At 42.0% G+C, this 27,235-nt stretch overlaps 1 protein-coding gene across 4 annotated transcripts in view; it reads right to left on the reverse strand.

Annotated features, from left to right (window-relative positions):
• Nucleotides 1–27,235, reverse strand: part of BRWD1 (bromodomain and WD repeat domain containing 1) — a 614,838-nt gene that overhangs the window by 353,009 nt on the left and 234,594 nt on the right. For all 4 annotated transcript variants that reach the window (XM_033941455.1, XM_033941456.1, XM_033941457.1 and 1 more), the window contains 2 exons: nt 10,469–10,619; nt 6,110–6,244 (listed from right to left, as the gene is read on the reverse strand). In XM_033941455.1, the coding sequence (XP_033797346.1) occupies nt 6,110–6,244; nt 10,469–10,619 (286 nt within the window). The remainder of the gene's footprint in view (nt 1–6,109; nt 6,245–10,468; nt 10,620–27,235) is intronic.

Raw genomic sequence — 27,235 nt, forward strand, 5'->3', positions numbered from 1 at the left:
CCAAACACCACATCCATTATTCAGCCAATGGATCAGCAAGTTATTGCTAACTTTAAAAAACTCTACACTAGAGCCCTCTTTAATAAGGTGTTTGAAGAATGCGAGTTTGGTGGAGACAATATGACTGTCCGAAAGTTTTGGAAGGAGAAATTTGATGTCCTTATGGCAATACGACTTATACAGAAGGCCTGGGAAGAAGTGTCACAAAGGACCCTAATTTCTGCTTGGAAGATGCTTGTGCCTTCGTGGACCCAGGAAGAAGCAGTAGTTGATGACACAGAAGTGGTGAAGGACATCATCACAGTGGCCCAAAGGTTGGAATTAGAGGTAGAGAAAGAGGATGTAGAGGAGCTTATTGAGGAACACGAAGAAGAGCTGACAACTGAAGAGCTCCAAGCACTTCTGGTCCAGCAACAGGACAATGCTCAAAGGGAAGCGTTATCTGATAACGAGGAGCAACAATCAAACAATCGACCAATCCCAACTGCTGACATCAAGAACATCCTGGTCAAATGGAAAGCAGTTCAGGAGTTTACCAATGCCCACTATCCGGATTCAGCTGAAGCAAACAGGATAAACAATCTTTACTCCGATACTCTTGTCCGTTATTTCCGGCAGATGTTGGAGAAAAGAGAAAAACAAACGACTTTGGACAGGTTTTTCATGAAACCATCGGCCAAAAAGCAGAAAATGGATGAAGATGTGCAAGATTCGGTAGACTCTACTTAGTCTGTCTTAAAATTTAAAAAATGTGTGTTTGTTTAAAAAAAAATTATGTTTTTAGATGTATCTAAATAAAAATAATAACAAAAAATTTATCTTTTTTTATGTCATCTTAGCATATTATATGCTACAGAACGAATTATTTTTTTAAACATGTATTGTTATGGGAAAACGCGTTTCACATAACGAACTTTTCGCATAACAAACTTGCTCCTGGAACGAATTAAGTTCGTTGTGTGAGGCACCACTGTATATAAACATTGGTTGGTCCTGCTTCAAAAATAAGGCAGTGGTAGATTCTGATCTGGGAGGAATCTAACTTACAGGCTCTACATCCCTTTTTTATCCCATCATATCCTTATATGCATGTATACCAGCAGCAGGAAAAAGAACCACTTACAGGCTCTATACACCATGGTGGAATCCTGCAGCAATTGCTGCTTGATTGATGAATGCCAATTGATATTATTCTTGCTGAAAAACATGTGGAGGAATCCAGCTTTACAGACTCTACACCTATGTTAGATTCTCCTCTTAGTGGAATAGAGTCCAGGTAATAGGGGAAAAAACCAACACACCTTACAGGCTCTACACCCATGGTGGATTTCTTACTAATGCGAGTTTGCGCAATGGAGTTCATAGGAATATGAAGTATAAATACTGCTGGAAATCAAAAAACCTGTCACGACCAACTGAAGTTGGTTTTTTGTTTTTTTTTTAATGCAGTTGATATGATACCCCGAACGTTGATGGTATAGTAAAGGCAAGCTCTGATGGATCTAGAATAATTGGGCAGAGTTATGAACAAGTTCCACTGAATCAATTCAAGGCCTGTAGCACATTTGCTGCTCTTTCAGTGGCTGCCCAGAACCAGAAAGCATAGAAGGAGAATGTCTCCACTGTGAAGGAGGTTGTTTAGTAGATCTCCTTGAAGAAAAAGACTTAGACTTTGCTTCATTTAAAGTATTACAAGTCTGCTTATGTTGAGCTAATTTTTGTGCAGCAGCCTTGATGAGCTGCCAAAAAAGATGCTTCCCTAGGTATGGAATACTAGCCAATTTTGAAGATTGAGGTCTATATCAGAGAATCTAAGCCTAGGGTGTCAAACTCAAATCACATAAGGGGCCGAAATCTAACACACAGGCTACGTCGCGGGCCAAATTTTTATTAAGATATTTACCCCCTCTTTTACTAATGCACAGCGTGGGCCCCAGCGCCGGCAGCAGCGGCAACTGCTTCGACACTCACAGGATTTCTATGAGAGTCGGATCAATCACCGTCGGCACCAAAACCCACACTACACACCAGCAAAGGAGGAGGGTTAGTCTTAGTAAAAGTATAAGGATACAACTTCTCCAACCCCATGCCGGCTATGTGTTACATACAAAATAAATAAAAAAGATATTTCCTCTCTTTTAAGTCTTAGTTCACGCTTGCTGTCTAACTCCAGCTCTGACAGGATACACATTTCAAATCTGACATATTGTAATCATATAATAGAAAACATTATTTTTTCTACCTTTTGTTGTCTGGTCATTTTGATTTTGGTCCCAGTTTCTTTTTCTGATTTTGTCTATCTTCTAATTCTCTGCTGCCCATTTTTTTCTTCTCTTCTCTCTTGCTTCAGTCCCTGTCTCCAACATCTTGATTTTTCCCTTTCAACTTTTCTCCTTTTTTTTTTCTGCCTCTGTCCATTCAAATCTCGTCCTCTTTCTCATCCTCCTTTTTAATTTTTCAGCTACCTATCAATTTTCCGTCCTCTCTTATTCTGTAGCTCTCCCATTTCACTCCTTTCCCAGCCTCCTATTTCCCCTCCTCTCTCCTCTTGGTCCAACATTTTTCTTCCTTTCTTTTCTGTTCTTCTTCCCTTTCCCCTTGATGCTGAATAATAAGATGGAAAGGAAAAAAAAAAAAAGATGCTGCATCTCTCTCTCCCTTCTACCCCCAGGCCTAACATTTCTCCCTCCCTTCCATCTCCAGATCCAACTTCTCTCTCTTTCTCTTCCCAACTGCCCCAATCCCATCTCTCCCCCTGTCTGCCTGCCTCCCTCTCCCCAGGTCCACTATTTCTCCCTTTCTCTTCCCAACGGTTCTCCCTTCAAGTATCTTTTTCCCTCTTTCTCCACACCACCCCAGGTCCAACCGCTCTCCCTTCATCTCTCTCTCTCTCTCCCCCCTCACAGCCCACCATGTCTTTCCCTCCAGCGTCAGTCCAATTTCGCTGCCAAGCCAAAAAATCTGCCGGCCACGGCAATTCAGAAATCAATTTTCCTTCAATTGGAAAAACCCGAGTGGTGTACCTCAGGGTTCCCCACTTTCTCCCACATTATTTAATGGATATCTTTCTTCTTTAGGTTTTGTTTGAGTAATCTGGGTATAGAATTGTTCAGCTACGCCGATGACATTACAATTGTTATACCTTGTGGCACAGTTTTGTCCCATATTTCTCATAAAATTGAGTCCGTGCTGAAACTGATGAACTCTTGTATGCAGGATTTTAAACTTAAACTCAACCCTGATAAAACGAAGTTTTTTGTCGTATCACCACATAAGATCGCTCATGAACCTTCGATCAGTATAAATTCAACACTGTATACAATCCAACCAACAATTAAAAATATTGGGAGTCATTCTGGATCAGCATCTGACCATGAAAAAACAGATAGATGCTGTGATACATAAAGGTTATTACACGTTATAGAAATTGCGTACCATTAGACCGTATTTCGAGTTTTCCGCTTTTAAACTTTTGGTTCAGTTCTTGTTGCTGAGTCTTTTGGACTATTGCAACATTGTTTATCTGACAATCTCCAAGAAAGACATGGTCAGACTTATATTGATTCAGAAATTGCGTACCATTAGACCGTATTTCGAGTTTTCCGCTTTTAAACTTTTGGTTCAGTTCTTGTTGCTGAGTCTTTTGGACTATTGCAACATTGTTTATCTGACAATCTCCAAGAAAGACATGGTCAGACTTATATTGATTCAGAACACAGCGGTTGGATTGATCTACAGTCTTAAGAAGTATGACCATGTAACTCCATTTTATTGTGAGTTGCATTGGCTTCCAATGGAGGCTCGTGTCTTGTTTAAGTTGGGTTGTTTCTGCTATACGGTTATGTATGGTACTGCTCCGTTTTACATGGCTAATAGATTTTCATTAGCATCGTACAAATATAGTAGAAGATCTCATGCCCTGTTTACTTTTCCACCAGTACGGGGCTGTAAAAGCAAGAAATTTCTAGACCATACTCTAGCATTTCAAGCGGCTTCCCACGACAGAGAATTTTGACCGCTATTGCTTGGAGCTTATTCTCATAAACATTTTAGAACTCAATTGAAAACTTATCTTTTCTCAAAATACTTGGTCAAATAATTTTCTTGCCATTATTAAATTGTTTATTGTTTATAATCTTTTGTAAACCATGTAAAATTATGATTACGCAGTTAAGAAGTACGATGTTATGTTATACGTGGGTCCCCCTCCTCTTTTTGCCTGCCATGGTCCGTCTCCAATGAGGCGCAACTTCCTGTTTCCGCCCAGGTGGACCATGGCAGATGGAAAGCAGGAAGGGGAGCCACGGACAACACCGCCGAATCGCTGCAGCGTGACAGCGGGAGGGAAAACACACCGGGATGTGAGAAGGGGAAGTTCAGGAGCATTGCCGCAGGCCACATAAAAAGGCCAGGTAGGCCAGATTCGGCCCGCGAACCTTTTGTTTGACACATGTGGTCTAAGCCAAGCTAGGTGTCTAAAAGCTACTGACATAGCAGACACTCTGGAAGTCAGTCGAAAAGCATCTTGGAAGATATGTCATTGTCTGTGAGTATGAATAGTCCATTGAAATTCCAAAAGATGCTCAGAAGGACGGTATTGCTTAAAGTCGGTCAACCATTTAACATGTTGTTGAAGATACAAAGACATGTAGGAACTGTAATTAAGGATTCTGCTCAGCAGCATAGAGTTTTGATAAAGGCGACATCCAAACTTGTCTATGGTAAGGCCTTCGCGTCCTGGAGGCAATGAGGCATGAACTTTGCTAGGGAAAATTTTTTTTAAGGGTTGATTCCACTAATAATGAATGATGGGGATGTTGTGGACTATCAAATCCTGCAGTAGAGAAAATTCTGTAAAGCGAATTCATCTTCCCCAGAGCATCCTTGACAGATAAAGGCATCTCCCAATTTCTGAAAAGGATTTGTTTAAACAGTTCATGCAATGGCAATTTGAGGAGCTCTTTGGAAGGTCCATGAAAGTTCAATATATTGTGGAATTCAGCATTAAACGAGGCATCAGCTTCAACTGAGAGAAACAAATCTTTGTATAATTAGTTAATATAAGTGGCAAAGGAGAATTCTTCAGTAGAAGATCTTCTTTTGGAAATAGCTGCACCAGCAGACTCGGGTTCAGAGAGAGAATACCCACACTCCGAGTCAGACTTCGAATCCGAGAAAACGTCTGGGAAAAAATGTCTAGAAGAAGATCTGTGACATTTTCGGTACCGGTCCAATGAAGAGGCAGAAGTGGATCAATGCATTTCCTGATGTCTCTTCGAAAGAGGAGGTCCAGTATATATATATATATATTTTTTATTTTTTTTTTTTTAAACTATACAAACAAAAGTAAAAACTAGACTAAAACTAGAAAAAAAGAAACGTGAAGTGGGAAGGCAACGCCAGCTGAACAGAGTTAAGTCAAAAACAGATTTCTTCGCTCCACAGAAAACGAAGAACTGAAGTATCACGAGTGGGCATCGGGTGGGAAGGCACTCATGCAGGTGCGGTATGAGTAGTCACGAAGTTTCTTAAAACTTATAGTGACAGTACACTTTTCATGCTGTCCATACCAGGTTCCGTGGATGACGTCACCCATATGTGAGAATATGCTGCCTGCTTGTCCTAGGATAAATAATAAAACCGCACAGCAGAAACACTTCTCAGCAACTCAAGCAGAAAAAAAGGTACCAGGAGCAGCTTCCTGGGAATGAGGTAGAGTTCAAAGATGATTGACAGCATTCTGCAAGCAACTTGCAGGTTCAGATGCATAATCCTAGCATTCAGGACTATTAGACACAGCATTAGAACAGTGGTTCTCAAAGCTGTCCTGGAGGACCACCAGCCAGTTGGGTTTTAAGGATATCCCTAGTGAATATGCATGAGATAGATTTGAATACCTGTCACTTCCATTATATGCAAATGTCTCTCGTGCACATTCATTATGAATATCCTCAAAACCCAACTGGCTGGTAGTCCCCCCAGGACAGGTTCAAGAACCACTGAACTAAAACACGTATTTTAAGTCGTACAGAACAGGGTGCCTTTGCAGTATAAGTATAATCAGCTAAAGGTGTTAAATATTTTGTATAGTTGAAAAAGTTCATCTTACCAAGTTGAAGTACTGCTTTGTTTTGATACCTTTCGTTATGTCCCATATGAATATGTTGCCATCGTGGCCTGCAGACAACATGATCCTGGAATCAAATGGATGTGGTTCCAACACAAATACTTCATCCTCATGTCCCTTCAATGAAAATACAAGCATAGATTACATTACATTACATTAGGGATTTCTATTCCGCCATTACCTTGCAGTTCAAGGCGGATTACAAAAGAATTATCCAAGATGTATTACAACAAGAACTTCCTAATTATCACAGCTCTTGATAATATTATGTCAAGAGCTGTGATAATTAGGAAGTTTATTGAACATAATCACAGAGGAACATTAATTATCTCCTATTAGTATATTAATTAATTTACAACAAGAACTTACAAAAAAAAAATAAAAAATTGGTCATTTTCAAAAAGAATGAGAAATGGGTAAGGTTATTTGTTTGGGGTAGTTGGCTTTAGTGAGAGGTGGAGTTTGAGACTCGCGGTATTATTTCTTTTTTCAGAGTTTTCTTGAAGAGTATGGTCTTTATTTCTTTTCTAAAAGTCTTGTAGTCGAGGGATGCCGTCAGTAGATTGGCGATTTGGTTGTCTAGTTTGGCTGCTTGAGTGGCCAGGAGGCCATCATATAGTTTTTTCCGTTTGACCTCCTTAATTGGGGGGTATGAGAATGGGGTGTGAGTTTTCCTATGTCTGGTTGCGGTGTTGTGGATGAGGCAGTTATTAAGGTAGTTTGGACTGTCTCCGTATAAAGTCTTAAATAGTAGGCAGTAGAATTTAAATTGTATTCTTGCTGGGATCGGAAGCCAGTGCGTCTGGAGATATGCTTCTGTAATGTGATCATGTTTCTTTAATGAGTAGATGAGTCTTAGTGCTGTGTTTTGGATAGTTTATAGTTGTTTTGTTATGGTTGTAGGGCATGGGAGGTAGAGGATATTACAGTAGTCAAGTAGGCCTAGTATTAAGGACTGAACTATGAGCAGGAATTGAGTTTTCTCGAAGAATTTCCGAACTTGTCTTAAGTTTCTCATGACTAAGAATGACTTTTGTATTGTTTTATTGATTTGCGGTTGCATGGTGCAGCATCTGTCGATAGTTATTCCTAGCAGTTTTAAGGTGGTTTGTATGGGGTAGTTGATTGCGTTGATTTCAATGTTGGTTATGGTTGGTATTTTTATGTTTTTTAGGAGGATGAATTTCATTTTATCTGGGTTCAATTTCAGTTTGTGATCTTTCATCCAGGTTGCTATTGATTTTAGTGTTTGGTATATTGTGTTCGTCATGGAGAGTTCAGGTTGATCTAAGGGTATGAGAATGGTAATGTCATCGGCATAGCTGTAGGAGGTTATGCCTTGTTTGTCCAGGTGAGAGCTGAGGGAGGCTGTATAGAGATTGAAGAGAGTCGGGGATAGAGGGGAACCTTGGGGAACTCCGCAGGGGTTTGACCAAGGTTCAGATTTTTGTTTGTCTGATTTTACTCTATAGGTTCTTGATTTAAGGAATCCTTCAAACCATGTGTATACTTTATCTGTGATACCTATTGTATCCAGGATTTGTAGTAGAATGTTATGGTCCACCAAGTCGAATGCAGCGGTAAGATCTAGTCGTATGAGCATCATTTTTTTTTCCTGTGCTGAGATGTTGTCTGGCAGTGTCCAAGAGAGATCCTAGTAGTGTTTCTGTGCTGAAGTTGTTTCTGAAGCCGGATTGTGTGGGATGGAGTATGTTATGGTTTTCTAGGTAATTGGAGAGGAATTTGGCAACTAATCCTTCTATTATTTTGACGTAGAGTGGAATAGAGGCAATAGGTCTGTAGTTGGCTGTTTGGTCTATCGGTCCTTTGGGGTCTTTGAGGATCGGAGTGATGATGATTTCGCTGAGGTTGGTAGGGTAGTGGCCATTTATTAGCGAGATTTGTATCGTTTAGAAGAAGAGCGTGGAATTTTGTGCTGGATGTTTTTAGGAGATATGGTGGACAGTTGTTGAGGTCACAGGATGCATGGCTTTATTTTTTGTAGTATTTGTTGAATTCGGTCCATTGTATTTTGGGGAATTGAGACCATATTCTATCTGCTGCAGTAGAATCTCTATCTATGGGGAGAATTGTGAATTTGTTAGGATGGGTAGAGGTGTCATTGAGGGTAGCTCTTGCATTGGTAATTTTATTTTGGAAGTGTTCTGCTAATAGAGTGGCTGAGGGGGGGTAGTATTGTTAGTGGTCAGGTAGGGTTTGGTGTCGGTTAGGGTTTTTAGAATTTGGAATAGTTTTTTGGTGTCTTGGGTTTCAGTGCCTATTAGATTGGTGTACTGTGCTTTTCTCTTGTCCTTTAATTGTGATTTGTATTGTTTGTTGATTTTTTTCCAGGCAGAGTTTGTATGATCCAAGTTTGATTTTCTCCATTTTCTCTCTAGTCGTCTACATTGTCTTTTGAGTTGTAGAAGTTCGGAGTCGAACCATTTATCTGATCTCCTGCTGGGTCTGGATTTGGTTTGCAGTGGGGCTAAATCATCAAAGGTGTTGGAGCAAAGTCTTTCCCAATGTAAGATGAAGTCCTTGGGGTTGTTTTCTAGAATAGTTTCATCTTTTTTAGACCAGAATATGGAGGGTTAGATGCGTTTGCGTGAGGTGTATGTTACTTTATTGAGTTTTGGTATAGTTTTTTTGTTGTTTTTGGTCCAGTTGATGTTGAAAGTGTAGGTGTAATGGTCTGACCAGATGGATCTGGACCATGTTCCGTTAGATGTATGAATTTCTGTTAAGGATGGTTGGTGGGTCATGAAGGCTGCAATATCAAGTTGGTGGCCTTTTTCATGAGTTGTTTGTGGATTTAGCATTTGGAAGGATAAGGCTTTGAGAAATGAGAGAAAGTTGTCTACTTGTTTGGATGATTGATCATCTAGGTGTAGATTTAGGTCTCCTAGGAGTAGGTTGTAGGTTGCTATTAGTGAGTTTTGGTATATGAAGTCTTCCACTTCGGTTCTTGCTAAAGACCAGTTTCCCGGCACTATGTAGCAGAGCATGCAGTTTAATGTGTCTTTTAGTGTGGTGCTTGAGAGTTGGCAAGCTAAAAGGTCCATGTACGGGTTAGATGTTTTCTCAATTATATTAAGGGTTAGATCTTGTTTAAGATTGCTAGGCCTCCGCCTCTTTTTTTTTCTCTGCAGACCACTGTAATTTTGTATCCTTGTGGGCAGACTTCAGTTATTCTGGGGTCTGAGTCGGAGGTTAGCCAGGTTTCTGTGAGGAAGACAGTCTAGGTTTTCTTGTGTTATCCAGGTTTTTATAAGCTCTGTTTTTGGACCTAGCGCTCTGATATTTAAGTAGGCGCATTTGAGTGTGGATATCTCTGTGTGATAGTTGTGGGTTGTGTTTGGATATATAAGTGATTTGGTGTGCCGGTGTGGTTTAGTCTTAGTGTGTGTTGGTCTTCTTCCCCATGCTGTGGTAATGGAGTGTAGAGTGTTAGATTGTAGGTTTGAGTTTCTGTCACTTGATGTTCTCCTATTTTGGAAGAGAGATTTATTTATATCTGTAGCGGGTGTAGGGAGGAGGTTATTTGCTGCTGTCTTCCCGCTGGTTAAAAGAAGGATTAACAGTATGAAGTGCTGGGCTCGTGAGGTTAGCTTCATTTTGGGGTTTTTAAAAAAAAAATTTTTGTTTGGTGGTTGGTGAAAGGTGGTAGAAGGGTCTTTGGTGGTTTGGCTGCTGTTTTTCAGTTGGTTTTACGTTTGGTAGTGTTGTGGGTGTGGATCACTTCTTGGTCGCTTCACAAAGGTGCTATGAGCGTCTTAGACAGTGTGCTGTTAGGCGCTGAATCTTTTATTGGTTCAGTGTAGTCCTGTCGGGTGGGGAGGAGGGGCGGAGTGCGCTCCCACGTCGGCAAGCCTCCCTGCCTGCTCCTGGGTCCAGCGATGTCGGCCAAAGTGAGATTCAAATAAAGCAAAAAGAAAAAGAGACAAACAAAAACGGGTGCTGGGAGACTCCCTGAGCCTTCCAACTGGCTAAGTTTAGTCCTGTCAGGTGGGGGGAGAAGCGGAGAGCGCTCCCACGTCGGCAAGCCTCCCTGCCTGCTCCTGGGTCCAGCGATGTGGCCAAAGTGAGTAGTCCTTTATTAACTCTCTTCCCTCTTCCTCTACAAAAAGTTTTCTTATCAAATAACTTATCATGCTAAAAAATAAATTTAGAACAGAAGCACTACCAAACCTTACTGATGTTAGCAGAAGTTTGAGGAAAACCAATAGAGCCAATTTTTCAAGTTTCTTTAACAACTGCAATAGCTACATCAAACACCTGGCTGACTTCTATAGTAAAGAAAACTGATAATAAAAAATCCACATTAAATTAGCCACATACCATCATATTGTGAAGTAACTGTCCACTAACAGAATTCCATACTTTGAGCAGATGATTATTTACTGCAGTAATTACTAAGGTATCAAATCGATCCCAAGCTATCATTGTGACTCTGGGCTTTATGAACTTGTCCTCTTCTAAGCATGGATCACTGTAACAAAAAAAGATCTTGTGTTGATACAATTTTAAGAAACAAAACTATACAACTAAGTGAACGAGACAGATAATTATAAGGTAACTAATGAATCAACACCATTCTTCAAATTTCTTGCATTAAAGCAGAATTTTAAGATCTGAATTTTGCAGCCCCACAGATATTGCACTATTTTCCTCAGCCTTCAATTTACCATAATTTAGCCTCAGACCAGATATGAGGCAGTAATTTATTTCTCTGAATGAAGCATGTGCTCAGAGCCTCTCACTCTCCCTTCTTCCAACTCATCCCCAAATCCAGTTAACTGAGAGTTAATGGGATGAGTGGCATAGCAACTGACAGATTAAAATACAAAGTTGTCAACACCACAGTCAGTAAATAAAGTGAAGTTACCAATAGCAGATGTTCTCCAATGACAGCAGGCCAAATATCCTCACAGCTGCCATTTGATAGAGCCCGACAAGAATTAGCTATTATGTAGAAACTTCTAGAAGCACCCTATTGCACTGTGTGGGTGCCTTCCAGCCCAACGTGTGAGCACAGGTCTCTCAGTTCTATAACAAAGATTTTAGAATATAACTCAAAGGGGAGGTACGAAGCTATATGAGAATATTCGGCCTGCTGTCCTCAAAGAACACCTGCTACTGGTAAATGACTGCTTTCTCCAATAACAAGCAGGACTTCAATTCTCACAGCTGGGAATCCAGAGCTAAACTAAACTAAACCTTAGGTTTGTGTACCGCATCCTCTCCACAATCGTAGAGCTCTGCACAGTTTACAGGAGCTGGGATAGAAAAGGAACTCCAATGAAGGGTTATAGGCCTTAGTATAAAAGAATGTTTAGAGGGGCTTAGTATACCAGAGAGGGAGGAAGTATTAGGCTCACTGAAAACAAGGTGACTAGGACAATGTTGAGGCCTGTTTAACAATCAACCTGCAAAAATAAACATACAATATTGTAGAGATGAAGCCTGGAACAGAACAAAATATGGGCCTAAGGGAGTGGAGTTGGATTCTAGATACCAAACAAATTCTGCAGGACTGTCTACTAAAACCAGTTGTCACATGAGGAATTCTGCTCAAGACAGTAGCGAGATGTGATCCATCAAAGAGGTGCCCCACTCAGATTCTGCAGGCTATATACACATATTGAGTGACCATTTGTGAGGTGCAAGACCCTATTCAGTCTGTCCACTAGGCCAGGGGTAGGCAATTCTGGTCCTCAAGAGCCGGAGCCAGGTCAGGTTTTCAGGATATCCACAATAAATATGCATGAGATAGATTTGCATTTCAAGGAGGCAGTTCATGCAAATCCATCTCATACATATTCATGTTGGAGATTCTGAAAACCTGACCTGACTCCGGCTCTCGAGGACCGGAATTGCCTACCCCTGCACTAGGCTGTTGTCCTTGCCTGCAAGGTATGTGGCCTAAAGCAGTGATTCCCAACCCTGTCCTGGAGGAACACCAGGCCAATCGGGTTTTCAGGCTAGCCCTAATGAATATGCATGAGAGAGATTTGCATATGATAGAAGTGATAGGCATGCAAATTTGCTTCATGCATATTCATTAGGGCTAGCCTGAAAACCCAATTGGCCTGGTGTTCCTCCAGGACAGGGTTGGGAACCACTGGCCTAAAGGATCATCCTGTGAAGGATAGCCTATTACCACATCACCACAGCCTCCTCACACAAAGGGTAGGAGCTCATATCCCTCTGCTTGTTCACATAAAACACTGCAACATGACTGAATGAAAACAATCTTGATTCTGAAACAAATTTTTATACAGCCTTTAGAGCATGCCATATTGCCTTGAGCCGACCATTTTCACTGGGAGTGAAGCCCATCTACATGGGCTCCCCATTCCAAGTTGAATGCATCCGTCAACACCTTCTCAGGTGGAATTTGGAATGGAAGTCCAAGGATCATATTGGCTCGAATGATTCACCAAAGATGGTCTTAAACCTGACATCACCTGAATGATATCCAATAGGTTCCTAGTGGTCTGAGATCACTGAGAAACTAGGGTCCACTGGGTTCTCCTCAATGAACACGTGCCATAGGTGCAACATGCATTGTGGAGGCCATGTGGCCCCTCAATCTCAACGTGTACTGAGCTGTCATCTGCTGGCTGCTTTGTATTTGCAAGGCCTGAGTCATTAAGGTGTCTGCTCTTGCTAGGGGCAGGTAAGCCCAAGCCTACAAAGTATCTACCAGGGATCCTATGTACAATTGCTGAACAGGAAATAAGTGAGACTTGAGGTAATTTATCACAAACCCTGGTAGCTCCAACACTCGAAAAGTTTCAAGTTTAAGTTTATTAGAATTTTAATATACCGACTATCAAGCAAATATCTAGCCGGTTTACATAAAATTTAAAAAAAAAATTTCTAAAAAAAAGGTACAAGTAATTATAAAATATTAAATAAATTAAAATATGTAGTGAACATTAATGACTTTAACATAACAAACTGGATAGTGAGGGCAAAAGGGGAAAGGGTGGGTAAAGTTACATTGTAGAGAGAAAAATGGAGATAGAAGGGTTGGGGTTATAACAAATAGGGTGGGGAAAAATGTATGTGATGTAGAGTAGTATGTAAAAGTATGATAATAAAGAGAAGTATAAACCGAAGAAAATGCGTCAAGAAATAGGAATGTTTTTAGGCTCTTCTTGACTTTATCGAGATTTTGTTCTTCTCGGAGTGGTTGTGGAAGAGAATTCCACAGTGTCGGGGCAGATACCGCAAAATTTATTTTTCGTGTGTAGTAAAATTCTTTTATAGACGGAATTAGTAGGAAATTTTGATTTGTAGATCTCAGAATTCGAGGGGAGTATTGAGGAATGAGTAATTTGTGAAGAAATAATGGCAAGTGTGATGATTTTATTTTGAATATCAGTAAAATAATTTTGTAGGTGATATGATGTGTCACAGGAAGCCAATGAGCATCTATCAAAGCTGGTGTGACATGGTCATATTTGCCTAAGTTGTAAATAAGCTTTATGGCCGAGTTTTGGATTAATTGAAGGCGTCAAATTTCTTTTTGTGGTAATCCATTGAAGAGGGAATTACAGTAGTCTAAATGGGAAATAATCAGTGAATGGACAAGAATTTTGATAGATTCAGTTTCTAACATTGAAGTCAATGAGCGAATTAAGCGGAGTTTATAGAAACAAGTTTTTACTACTGAACTTAGATGGTTGTGGAATGATAGGCTGTTATCAATGGTAATACCTAAAAGTTTTATTTTTGTCTCCATTTGGATTGGGATGGATTTGATAGAAATTTTTTCTGGGAGAGTTTCTAACTTTTTGGTTGAAAATACAAGACCGCGAGATTTTTCTATATTGAGTGCAAGTTTATTGAGGTGAAGCCAGTCGTTTATTGAATCCAATTTGTTGTTTATAGATTTGATATCGGAATTATTAGATGTAATAATAGGATGAAGTAGTTGGATGTTATCAGCGTAGGCAAAGATCGTGAATCCAATAGATTGTGCTAAGGTTAAGAGAGGCGATAGAAATATATTAAATAGTAATGGGGAAAGAATAGAACCTTGTGGGACACCATACGTTAAAGATAAGGAAGAAGAGATTTCATTGTTGGCAGAGACTTTGAAACTGCGTTCTTGAAAATAGGATGAGAACCAGGATAGTGCGGCACCTGTGATACCGCATTCTTTAAGTCTGTTTAAGAGGAGAGAATGGTCTATGGTGTCAAAGGCTGCAGAGAGATCAAGTGAGATAAGGAGAACAGATTTTTGATGATCAAGATAGTAGTGAATGGTTGAAATTAAGCCTAACAGAGATAATTCTGTAGAATAGGAAGAACGGAAGCCGGTTTGACAGGGGTGTAAAGTAGAGGTTTTTTCAATAAATTCAGATAATTGTGTGTGAATGATTTTTTCTGTTAGTTTAGATATAAGTGGAAGGTTTGCAATAGGTCGATAGTTTGCTGGAATGGCAGGATCTAAATTGTAATGTTTAATTTTTGGGAAGACAAGTGCAGTTTTCCATGTCGTAGGAACAGAGCTGTTGGAGAGTGATTTAGATATCATGTCCCAAAGAAATGGGCCAAAGAAAGAAAAGAATTTTTTTAGGATGAAAGGTGGAATACTTTCCAAAGGAGTGTTAGGAGTATTGAGGGATTGTAATATGAGAAGTAAATTGGCTAAAGAGGGCATTTTAAAAGTAGAAAAGGTACTGAATGATAGAGTAATAGAGTCGTTGGGATTGTGTGGGGAAGAAAAAGAAGAGGAAGTATCAAACTGTGTTCTGATATTCTTGATTTTATTATCAAAGAACTTTAGTAGTTCGATTGCAGAGGGAGTGGAAGCTTGGGGTAGTTTTTTAGTAGAATATTTTGAGAGTGATTGAACAAGATTGAAGAGTGTAGAAGAGTTGCGAGTAGAAAGAATAAGTTTTGCGAAATATTCTTTTTTGGCTTGTTGAATGGCATTTTTATAACAAGAAGATTTTTCTCTGTAAAGAATTAAGTAATTGTGTAATTTGGTTTTTCGCCATTTATGCTCTATGGAGCGAAGCTGTCTACGTAAAATAGTTAGATTTTCATTGTACCAAGATTGTTTTTTATAGGTCAGGTTAGGAGTATTTTTCCTTTTTTCCTGTTGAGGTGCTAGGGAATCTAAAAGGGAGTTGGTAGATGAATCCCAAAGAGAGGTTTGTTCATCAAGAGGAAGAGAAGAAAAATCAGTGAGGTTTAGATTGAAATGATTCTGGATGGAAGTAAGAGTGATTTTATTAGTATTACGGGTTATGTAAGTGTCTTTCTTGTTTAATTTTTGAACTATTCTAGAGGATACAGGAAAATCTAAGAGCCAACTGATAAGTAAGTGATCAGACCAGGGTAAATGAGGGAATTGAAAGTTCTGAAATAGATCAGAATAAATTATAGGACAGAAGATCATGTCTATTGTATTGCCAGCTGTGTGGGTGGGCGAGGAAAAAAGGAGTTAAAGAAAGGTCGGAGATCAGAGTTAGAAATTCTGAAGTGTTGTGATGGTTAGGCAGATTAAAGTGAATGTTAAAGTCTCCAAGGATAATGGAGTCTGGATATTTAATATTAAATTCTGATATAGCGGAAATAAGGATTGAAAGTGATGTCTTGTTTACAGGGGGAGGAAGATAGATAAGAAGGAAATTAAAAGTATGAGAGAGTTTAATAGAAAATGGGAGAGTTTCAGCTAAAGAGGAAGCCGATAAATTTAAGGAGTTGGTGTGAAGGGGAATAGAGGTGTGATAGACAACAGCTATTCCACCTCCTTTCTTGTTTAAACAAGGTTGAAAAATAGCCTTGTAATTTGGGGGACAAGCTTGAGTTAAATATGCTTCTTCACCTTGGGTTAACCAAATTTCTGTGAGGCATAGAATTTGAAATTTATGTTGGATAATGGTATCGTGTATGATGTGATGTTTGTTTTTTAGGGATCGTACATTTATTAAACCTATTTTGAGTTTAGAAAGGGAATGAGGTAGAAAGGTAGGAGAGGGAGGGGAGGGGCTGACAGGGATGATAGTATAAGATCTGAGCAAAGTTTCTGTGATAATAGAAGATTGCTTGAGAGGTCGACGGCCCCAAAAAGAGGGAATTGAAGACATATTTTTATAACTTATTGGTTGGGAAATAGAAGAGAGATGTTGTAGATGGGCATGAAATAGTGGGAACAAAGTAGGAAGATTAGAAATAAGAATTAGCAGTGTTAATAGCGTTAAGAAACGAAGGCAGAAAGAGGTATGAAGACGCTGCATGAAGGAGCGCATAAAGGAGCAGGACCTGCTCCTTAGGTGCGCTCCTTTGCGGCGTGTGCCGCAAAGCAGGGATATTTAAAGGCAAAGGAACTACCGGTGGTGGAGCGGCGGCGGTCCCTTTGGGGAGCGAGTAAGAGAATGCGCTCTCTTCCTGTCCTTTGCTCCTGGGTCGCCTTTGATCCAATTAAAACATAAAGCCTTTCTTTCCGGGTTGCTGCTGTTTGAAGCAGGGAGAGAGATGCACAGACATATAAAAGCTCTGTGCATGGTCCTTGTAGCTCTTTCCTGAGTCAAGCTCTTGACCAGCCAATGATCCAGATAGGAAATACATACACTCGGTCTATGTAGAAACACTGCTACTACTGCTAGACATTTGGTAAACATTCTGGGAGCTGACTATGTCAAAAGGCAGAATGTAGTACCGTCAGTGGTGTTTCCCTATTTGAAATTTGAGATAACTCCCTGTGACTGAGAAGTATTGATATGTGGCTGTAAGCATCCTTCAAGTCCAGACAGAACAGCCAATCTTTTTGCTTGCATCATGGAAAAGAGGGTACTTTTCATTGACCAGGAATTTGTTCAGGGCCCTTACTGTTGGACTAGGATGGGACAAAATCCCCCAGTTTTTTTGGGCATATGGAAGTACCTAATCTCTTTCCTTTTTCACCTGGTGGCACCGGTTTGATGGTATGGGCCTTCAAAAAGGCAGAGATTTCCTTTATCAGTACTTGCTTGTGCAGAGAACTGAGGAATGATGCTCTCAAGCTGGGCCTTCTGTTGACTAAATTGATGGGGATTGGGAGCATTGGGACTGGGAATACTAGGCAGAGTGAGGAGGCAATATGTACTTACACCTTTGAGAGTAGTAGAGAAACCTTGTTTACCTGTTAGAAAATCTCCTAGTCAAGGATGATGCAGTTGAAGGCTGCTGAGAGAGGGACTGGATGGTGTCTGCATACTTCTTAATGAGGTAAGCTACTTCCTCCACTTTGTCCCCAAAAAGTCACTGGATCCAGGTCAGAGACATGCAGTCATGTGAGTCTGTACATCCCCACAGCCATTGCAGAGTTTGGATGCAATATCAGAAGTGTCATAAGCACTCCTGGCCATATATTTGCAACACTGCAGCTGCTTCTTGGCCAGCTGGTGAAATTCTTCAGCCTGCTCTGGAGGGAGAGATTCTGAAAGACAATGTACTGTGTACCAAAAACTTCAAGCATATGCTCGTGTAAAGCTGGTAGGATAGTATGCAATAAATTAGCATCGAGGCCTGAAACGTTTTTCTCCCAAAGGTGTCCAAAGTACTGGCCTCTCTACCCAAGGGAGCCAACATACGAGTCCTAGCACATTTGGCAGATTTAAGAGTGGATTCTACCACAAGAGTAGTTAGGAAGTAGAACTCTCAAATCCAGGAGCCTTCTGGATATGGTACTGCATATTTACTTTCTCACTCTTGCACTGAGAAGGAAGTTTCTCAGTTTCTTGTCAGTGCATCCTAAAGGATTGTGACCCCTTTCATTAGGAGGAGACTTATAGTCCAGACTTCCAACATCTCGGCCCTAGATCCCTCTTCAGTCTATAAGTTAAATGGAATGGCTGAAGCTATCTCTCCTACAAAGCCAGTAGGGATTCCACATGACTCGTCCAAGAAGTAATGTGGATCCTCACCTAAGTCCCATGAATGGTCCAGTCAGACTCTTCTTCCAAGTCTGAATGCATGGAGAGGGTATCAGCCTGCCTTGGTCCACTGGGATGGTGCCCATACCTCGAAGGATGCCAAGGTACAGTCCTACCACTGGACTCCAGGAAAGCTTGCTCCCCAATATCGAAAATTGTGCTGTATATGTCGATGCTGATGCAGGCACTCCTCAAGCTGCTAGCATCGGGGCTCAATGAACAGGCTTCTGATGAGCTTCAGGGAGAAGTGAGGGCTCAGCCTCAACTAGTGCAAACACCCTAGATGCCCAAGCAGATAGCAGCTGTAGAATCTGTGCTAGCTCTTCTAAGTATAGCTCGGTACTGCTCATCAGAAAGTCATTAACAAAGGCTGGGGAGCTGGTGGAAGGACAGCCTGCGAAGGCATCGGTGTCGAATTGGAAGTGGAAACTTAGCTGCCTGGCAACTTACACATTGGTACTTCCACTATAGAGGGAGCGCAATCCTCACGATGTGGACGTTTCTCAGGTATTAGAGTCTGATGTCTTGGCGCTTCAGGCACCATGCATCAAGGATGACCTATGCTTGTGCTTCTCAGACTTTCCCCAACCCTCAATATCACAGTCCTTCGGTGCCGACAACTAACATCAAAACCATACATATCACAGTCAGACCGATCACAATGCTAACAGTGGCCGATATCAAGTGCGGTGGAGACCCCCTCAATGCGGTGCACTCCCAGTGCTCCCCAATACCTGAACAGTCATAGATATCACTATTTCCAATGCAAAAGACAATGGGAAGGCCTATGAGAAGCCAGTTTGTCTTGTTGAATCTGGCATGCTCTCTGGTTCTTAATTGTATTTATAAACAGAGAACACAATAGTTAGGATTATGGGCAGGTCCAACACTCCCGATGCACCAAGAGTGCAGGTCTATCACTAAGATCACCTGATCACATTGGGCGCACCTCTTGAAGCTACCGAGGGTTTCTTCGACATCAAAAAAGGGTTAGGATCATACTAAATTCCTCAATTGTGAAGCAAAAAGGAGCACACTCATACTGAGGTCAAGGCTCCAGCACAAATTTAGGCCTAACACCATGAAAAAGAAAGAAAACTTAAAAGGGTCACCAAAACTAGAAAGATACACAGGAAAGGGATAATGATTTAGGAAAACAAAAATAAATAGCTAAAAAAATACCCAATGGAAAGGTACAAAAGCAGGTTACCCAAAAAAAAAGGACTAATAAATTAGAAAAAACTGGTGACAAATGTTATTGGAACTTCAACATTAAAAAAAAAATACACCAGTATACATTATAATACTGAATATCTTATATATTTTTTATGTCACTATAAATGTGCTCACAGAAAATTATGATGGTTCATGAGACCGTTACGAGTCATGCTCACTGGCTACTGGCTCATTGTTCTTAATCATTGCACATTGACCATAATGAAATTTGTATGTAAATGCACTTATCTTAGTATAGATATCTGAGTATATCCAAGATGCCCTATGAATTAGGGTTCTTTAGGGTTCTGACGCGTTTCACATTTGCTGCTTTAGCGAACCTGCTATTACTTTTTTAACAGTCGTTAATGTTGACAATCTCTTTGAACTGAAAAACCAATGAAAAAACATGTGTACATAACCATAAAAACTCTTCCATTCGCACTGTCATTCTTGATTGCTATATGTTTGACAAACAAACGGATGGTACTTGACTTGAAAGCTTACATGGAGGTTCAAAAAATGCCGCCCCGCTATTCCCGCCCTCCTATATATACAGGAGGCGTGATGACCATCACCGCGTCTTGATGCATTATTACAACTTAAGCTTTCAAGTCAGGTACCATCTGTTTGTCAGACATATAACAATCACGAATGACAGTGCGAGTGGAAGAGTTTTTATGGTTATATACACTTACATATGTTTTTTCATTCTTTTTTCAGTTCAAAGAGATTGTCAATATTAACGACAATGTTACAAAAGTAATTGCAGGGTCCTTGAAGTAGCAAATGTGAAATGCGTCAGAACCCTGAAGAACCCCAATTCATAGGACATCTTGAATATACTCAAACAAAGATATCTTTACTAAAATAAGTGCTCCTACATACAAATTTCATTATGGTCAATGTGCAATGATTGAGAACAATGAGCCAGTAGCCAGAGAGAATGACTCACGCAACGGACTCATGAACCATCATAATTTTCTCTGAGCACATTTATAGTGACATTAAAATATGTAAGATATGCAGTATTCTAATGTATAGATACACTTTTTTTTTTAATATTGAAGGTACAAAAGCATAAATGGAAAAAACGAGGAGAGAATACCCAAACATAACATAATCCACTTGTATGCCGCTATATCTCTCCGTTCTAAGTGGTTCACAAGAATCAGAAACTGTACATACACAGTTTGTGATACCAGTTTCACAGAAAAGCAGACTGAAGAACCTGTGCTCACATGCTAGAAGACATCCACGCATGCATGGTGCAGTGCTACTAGAAGTTTCTACATAATAGCTAGACAGCTCCATGCCAGGCTCTGTTGAATGACATCACCCAGCTGCGAGAACTGAAGGCCTGCTTGTCATCAAAGATGTATACTGACAATGCAATGATATGGAAGTGTAGAGTGAGCAGGTCTTTTGCAATCTGTATATACTAGATGTATATCAGAATCAATCTAAGTCAAATAGATGCTGACATTGTTATCTCGATATAGGGACACTGGATCATCTGCCCTTCTTTTGTCCCTTGATACTTAAATTTTAGCGATCCATTTGGGATCAAATCAATAGAAAACTGGAAGTTCTATTAGCATTGACGTATGACGTAGTGCTGTTTGGTACATTGAGGGCCTAGAGTCCAATAACTTCATTTAATAATAGACTATTTCTCATTATGACAGGAGTTGCCATACAGCTTATTATGAACAATTGGGACAGGTTAAACTATAGTTTTTGGTAGGAATCCTTGTGCCAAACCTATAAATTTGAACGTATGTGAGAAATACATAAGAAAATAAGAAATGTCGCTGCTGGGTCAGACCAGTGGTCCATCGTGCCCAGCAGTCCGCTCATACAGCGGCCCTCTGGTCAAAGACCAGTGCCCTAACTGAGACTAGCCCTACCTGTGTACATTCTGGTTCAGCAGGAACTTGTCTAACTGTTTGGAATCCCTGGAGGGTGTTTTCCCCTATGACAGACACCGGAAGAGCGTTCCAGTTTTCTACCACTCTCTGGGTGAAGAAGAACTTCCTTACGTTCATACGGAATCTATATCCTTTCAACTTTAGAGAGTGCCCTCTCGTTCTCCCTACCTTGGAGAGGGTGAACAACCTGCTCTTATCTACTAAGTCTATTCCATTCAGTACCTTGAATGTTTTGATCATGTCCCCTCTCAATCTCCTCTGTTCGAGGGAGAAGAGGCTCAGTTTCTCCAATCTCTCATTGTATGGCAAGTCCTCCAGCCTCTTAACCTTTTTAATTGCTCTTCTCTGGACCCTTTCGAGTAGTATCGTGTCTTTCTTTATGTACGGCGACCAGTGCTGGACACAGTATTCCAGGTGAGGGCTTACCATGGTCCAGTACAGCGGCATGATAACCTTCTCTGATCTGTTCATGATCCCCTTCTTAATCATTCCTAACATTCTGTTCGCCCTTTTTGCTGCCGCCGCACATTGTGCAGATGGTTTCATTGACTTGTCGACTAGTACTCCCAAGTCTCTTTCCTGGGGGGTCTCTCCAAGTACTGCCCCAGACATCTTGTATTCATGTGTGAGATTTTTGTTAACAACATACATCACCTTACACTTATCCACGTTGAACCTCATTTGCAATGTCACTGCCCATTTCTCGAGCGTGGTTATGTCTTGTTGCAGATCTTCACAATCTCCCTGCGTCTTCACTACTCTGAATAACTTCGTATTATCTGCAAATTTAATCATCTTACTCGTCGTACCAATTTCCATATCGTTTATGAATATGTTGAAGAGCACAGGTCCAAGCACCGAGCCCTGCGGCACCCCGCTGGTGACATTCTTCCAGTCCGAGTATTGTCCACATACCCCCACTCTGTTTCATATCCGCCTGCTAGATTTTAATCCACGTCAGTATTTCACCATCTCGCAATTTTCCGAAGTAGTCGTTCAAGCGGTTTTTAAAAAGTGCCGCCACAGTATAAAAGGAGAAATTAGGTTTTCTGTTAGTTTGTAGGCTGGTTTACTTCTTACAAATGGGCATATACCTCACTGTGACAAGCAGTTGAAGACTGAGACCAAAACTTGTATATCAGGATAGGTTCCCCTCTACCAATCCAGTCTGCCAAATAGCCAAGGAGAACCTAGGAAATACTAAACTGAGAACACAGTAAACATACTCTGAACAGGAGCATAAAACAACCAACACATGGAAACAACTGTTGGAATATGCATAGAACTAAAACCTGGAATAGAAAATTGCCCCACAGCTTTCCAGCTAAGCCAGCTGAGCCATAGCCACTGTTCTTATATCTCCCCGGCCCTAGAAAAATACAAGAACCCGCAGAAAAATGCTAAATCTGCACACGAGCAAAACTTGCAATCACCACATAAAGACAAAAAGGGTGGGGAACTATACCGGTCTACAGGCTAACAGAAAGAAAATTAGCAGGTATGAACCTAATTTCTCCTTCTGTATTGCCTGCTAGACCGGTATAGTTCTTACAAATGGGACGTACCAAAGCAGTACCCATCACATATGAGATCCCGCAAAGGGCTGACACCAGAACAAGCTCACCGAATACTGCGTCCCGACACACTTGAACATCCACATAATAGTGTCTGACAAAGAAATGCAGAGAAGACCAAACTGCAGCCTTGCAAATATCCACTGGAGGCACTAGAGAAGACTCAGCCCAAGAAGCTGCTTGACCCCGAGTAAAATGAGCCTTGAGAAATTCCGGAACAGGCTTCTTCTGAAGAAGGTAAACAGAAGCAACAGTCTCCTTGATCCAGCGCGCAATGGTAGCTTTGGAATCGCCATCCCCCATACGAGGACCCGCTAGGAGGACAAAGAGATGATCTGATTTCCTGATCTCCTGGGTCCTCTGCACGTAACAGCGTAGGACCCAACTGACATCCAATATGCGCAACTGTCTCTGCTCAGAAGATCCAACACAGAAAGGACCACCGCCTGATTGACATGAAAAGGAGAAACTACCCTAGGCAGAAAGGAAGGCCGCAAGACAACCCGCTCCCTAGAAAACTCAAGGAAGGGAGATCTACAAGAGAAAGCTTGCAGCTCAAGAAACACATCTAGCAGATGTAATTGCCACCAAGAAGACCGCTTTAAGAGTAATGTTCTTCAAAGAACAGTCGCCCAAAGGTTCAACAGGTGGACGCAACAGAACAGACAGGACCAGATTCAGATCCCAAGATGGAACAGAGGGTCGCATGGAGGCTTGAGTGAGAAGCGAATCACATCAGGAATGCAGTCAAACATTACTACTACTACTAATAACAATAACAGTTTATATACCGCAGTACCGTTAAGTTCTATGTGGTTTACAAAAGATTAGTGAAGTACAAGTTGAGAGAACTTAAGGGAAGGGAGAACAAGTGGGGGAGAGGACCAGTGAACCACTAAGGAGGGGAAAGAGAGGAACGGGTCAACTGTCTAGGTACTTCAGGAACAGGTGAGTTTTGAGGCGTTTCCTGAACACCTCGTAAGTGGTGGGCGAGAGGAGTTGTTCTAGTTCTTTACCCCATAAAGCTGCTTGATGTGAGAGAAGGTGTCCATAGTGTTTTTTTAATTTGCAACCTCTGACCGGGGGAGAAACAATGTGCGAGTGGGAGCTTCTCTTGTGTCTGTTGGCTGACCTTTCAACAACACACGAAAGGCTGACAAGGCCATAAGCTGATCCCGGAGAGAAGACCAAGTCAGGACATCCTGCAAGAACTCTAAGATGGTAGGCAGGGAAGTGTAAAAAGAGACCACTCCACACGTAGCACACCACTTTTCAAATATATGCCAAACCCTCACATAAGCCTGAGAGGTAGAAAGTCTCCGGGACCCCAAGAGGGTTGAGATCACCCTATCAAAATACCCCTTCTTACTGAGGCGTTCTCTTTCAAGAGCCAAGCCGTAAGACAGAAGTGACCCTGATCGAACAATGAAATGGGACCCTGAGTCAGAAGGTCGGCCAAGAGAGGCAGAGGAAGAGGATTCACCACCAGATGCTTCATTAAGTCCATGTACCACGGGCACCTGGGCCAATCCGGACGTACCAGAACCACAAGGCCCGGATGTCGAACTATGCGGAGAAGAACTCTGCCTACCAATGGCCATGGAGGGAACACATAGGATAGACCCTCCTTGGGCCATGGTTGAACCAGAGCATCCAGCCCCTTGACCTGAACGTCTCTGCGACGACTGAAGAAGTGGGGTGTTTTGGCATTGGCACTGGTAAAATAACACTATTCGCCGATGACGCCAAACTATGTAATATAGTAAGTGAATGCAGTTTACAGAATTATATGGCGCAGGACCTGCTTACATGGGAAAGTTGGTCCTCAACCTGGCAGCTAGGCTTCAATGCTAAGAAATGTAAGGTCATGCACCTCGGAAGCGGAAATCCATGCAGGACGTACTTCTTGAACGGAGAAACTTTAACTAGGACGTCAGCAGAACGAGATTTAGGAGTAATCATCAGTGCAGACATGAAAACTGCCAATCAAGTGGAGAAGGCTTCATCTAAGGCAAGGCAGATATTGGGTTGTATCAATAGAAGTTTTGACAGCCGAAAGCCTGAAGTCATGATGCCGTTGTACAGGGCCATGGTGAGACCTCATCTGGAGTACTGTGTGCAATTCTGGAGGCCATATTACAGTAAAGATGTGCGCAGAATTGAATCGGTTCAGCGAACGGCCACCAGGATGATCTCAGGGCTCAAGGGTCTCTCGCATGAAGAGAGACTGAACAAATTGCAGCTCTACATTCTCGAGGAACATAGGGAGAGGGGAGACATGATCAAAACATTTAAGTACCTCACGGGACGTGTCGAAGTGGAAGATGATATTTTCTTTTTCAAGGGACCCTCGGCCACAAGAGGGCACCCGCTCAAACTCAGGGGCGGAAAATTTCATGGCGACACCAGAAAGTATTTCTTCACAGAAAGAGTGGTTGATCATTGGAACAAGCTTCCAGTGCAGGTGATCGAGGCAGACAGCGTGCCAGACTTTAAGAATAAATGGGATACCCTTGTGGGATCCCTACGAGGGTCATCTTCTATGTTTCTATGGTGGCCATCAGGTCCATAAGGGGCTTACCCCAAGACTGAACTATTAGCTGAAAAGCTGCGGGACTTAAGACTCCACTCTCTGGGATCTAGGATGTGACAACTCAGAAAGTCCATCTGAACATTCTCTACACCCACTATGTGGGAGGCAAATATGTCCTCAAGATGAGACATGATGTCCTCAAGATGAGAGCATGAGCAGAGCTAACTCCTGCGCTACCAAAGTGCTCTTGGTGCCCCCCTGATGATTGACATAGGCCACCGTCATGGTAATGTCCGAAAGAACCCTGACTGACTTGCCCATCAGAAAGGACTGGAAGGCTAACAGCGCTAGATGGATGGCTCTGGTCTCTAAGACATTGATCGACCAGGAGGCCCCCTCCATGGACCAAGTGCTCTGAGCTGAGTGACCTAGACTCTGAGCTCCCCAACCGAGGAGACTGGCATCCGTGAGCATCACTGTCCACTGCAGCTGGTCCAGACTCGCCCCTTCCACAAGATGGGAGGTCTGGAGCCACCATCAAAGACTGCAACGAGCCAAGCCCTGAAGAGAAACGGGATGATCCAGACTGTGCCTCTGAGGCAACCACATCCGAAGAAGAGCATACTGAAGAGGACGCACATGGGCACGAGACCACCTCACTACATCTAAGGAAGGCACCATCAACCCCAAGACTTGGAGGAAATTCTATACCTGAGGACACCAGGACGCCATACGTAGGCAAATCTGAGAGTGCAAATTGCTTACCCAGGCCTCTGGGAGGAAGACCTTCCCTAAGGAGGTGTCGAACAGAGCTCCTAGATACGCCAGGCGCTGAGAAGGGCCCAACCGGCTCTTGGAAAGGTTGACAACCCAGCAATTGCAGGAATTCCAAGACCCAAACCGTGACCTGGGTGCTCTCCTGGAACGACTTTGCAAGAATCAACCAGTCATCCAGATGGGGATGAACTAGAATGCCCTCTTTGCGCAATACCACAGCGAAGACCACCATAACCTTAAACTTCCGCAGAGCTGTGGCCAGACCAAAGGGAAGTGCACAGAACTGATAGTGTTGCCCCAAGAACACAAAGCGCAGGAAGCGATGATGGGAGGCCCGAATTGGAACATGCAAGTAGGCCTCCGTCAGATCGAGAGAAGTCACAAACTTCCCTGGCTGAACCGCCAGAATCACAGACCTCAGAGTTTCCATGCAGAAGGACGGCACGTGGAGAGCCCTGTTGACCCCTTTCAAATCTAAGATGGGGCGAAAAGTCCCTTATTTCTTTGGCACCACAAAGGAAATCGAAAACCAACCTGTGTCCCATTCCAGAGGGGGGAACAGGAACAACCACTGGGAGATAAAACAATCTTTGAAGGGTCTGGCGAAAAGCCTGCTGCTTCCATGCCACCTGTGAGGAAGAAGCGAGAAAGTTATCTGGCAAGGAACGGGTGAACTCTAATCTAATCTAATCTAATCTAAACCTTAAGTTTATATACCGCATCATCTCAATGAGTATAGAGCTCGATACGGTTTACAAGAACTTAAAATAGTAGGTAGAGAAGAAGAAAAGGATTACATGAACTTATGTGAAGGGAGGAGAAAAAGGGGGGGAGGATAGAGTTACAATTTGATGAAAAGCCAGGTTTTCAGTTGTTTGCGGAATAATTGAAGGGAGTCCAGGCTCCGCAACGGGATGGTGAGGTCGTTCCAAAGACCTGTGATTTTGGAGAGAAGGGATTTTCCCAGTTTGAACTCTAGAGCATAACCGTCCCGAATAATCTCCAGAACCCACTGATCTGACTTTGGATAAAAGTCATGCAGCTAGGCACCCACCGGAAACAAGGCGGGCACCGGCAAGGAGTCAGAGGGATGGACGAGCAGCAGAGGACCCGGCGGGGGCGCTACGGGCCCCACAAAA

This window comes from Geotrypetes seraphini, chromosome 4 (assembly GCF_902459505.1).
Source record: "Geotrypetes seraphini chromosome 4, aGeoSer1.1, whole genome shotgun sequence".
Classification (NCBI taxonomy): domain Eukaryota; kingdom Metazoa; phylum Chordata; class Amphibia; order Gymnophiona; family Dermophiidae; genus Geotrypetes; species Geotrypetes seraphini.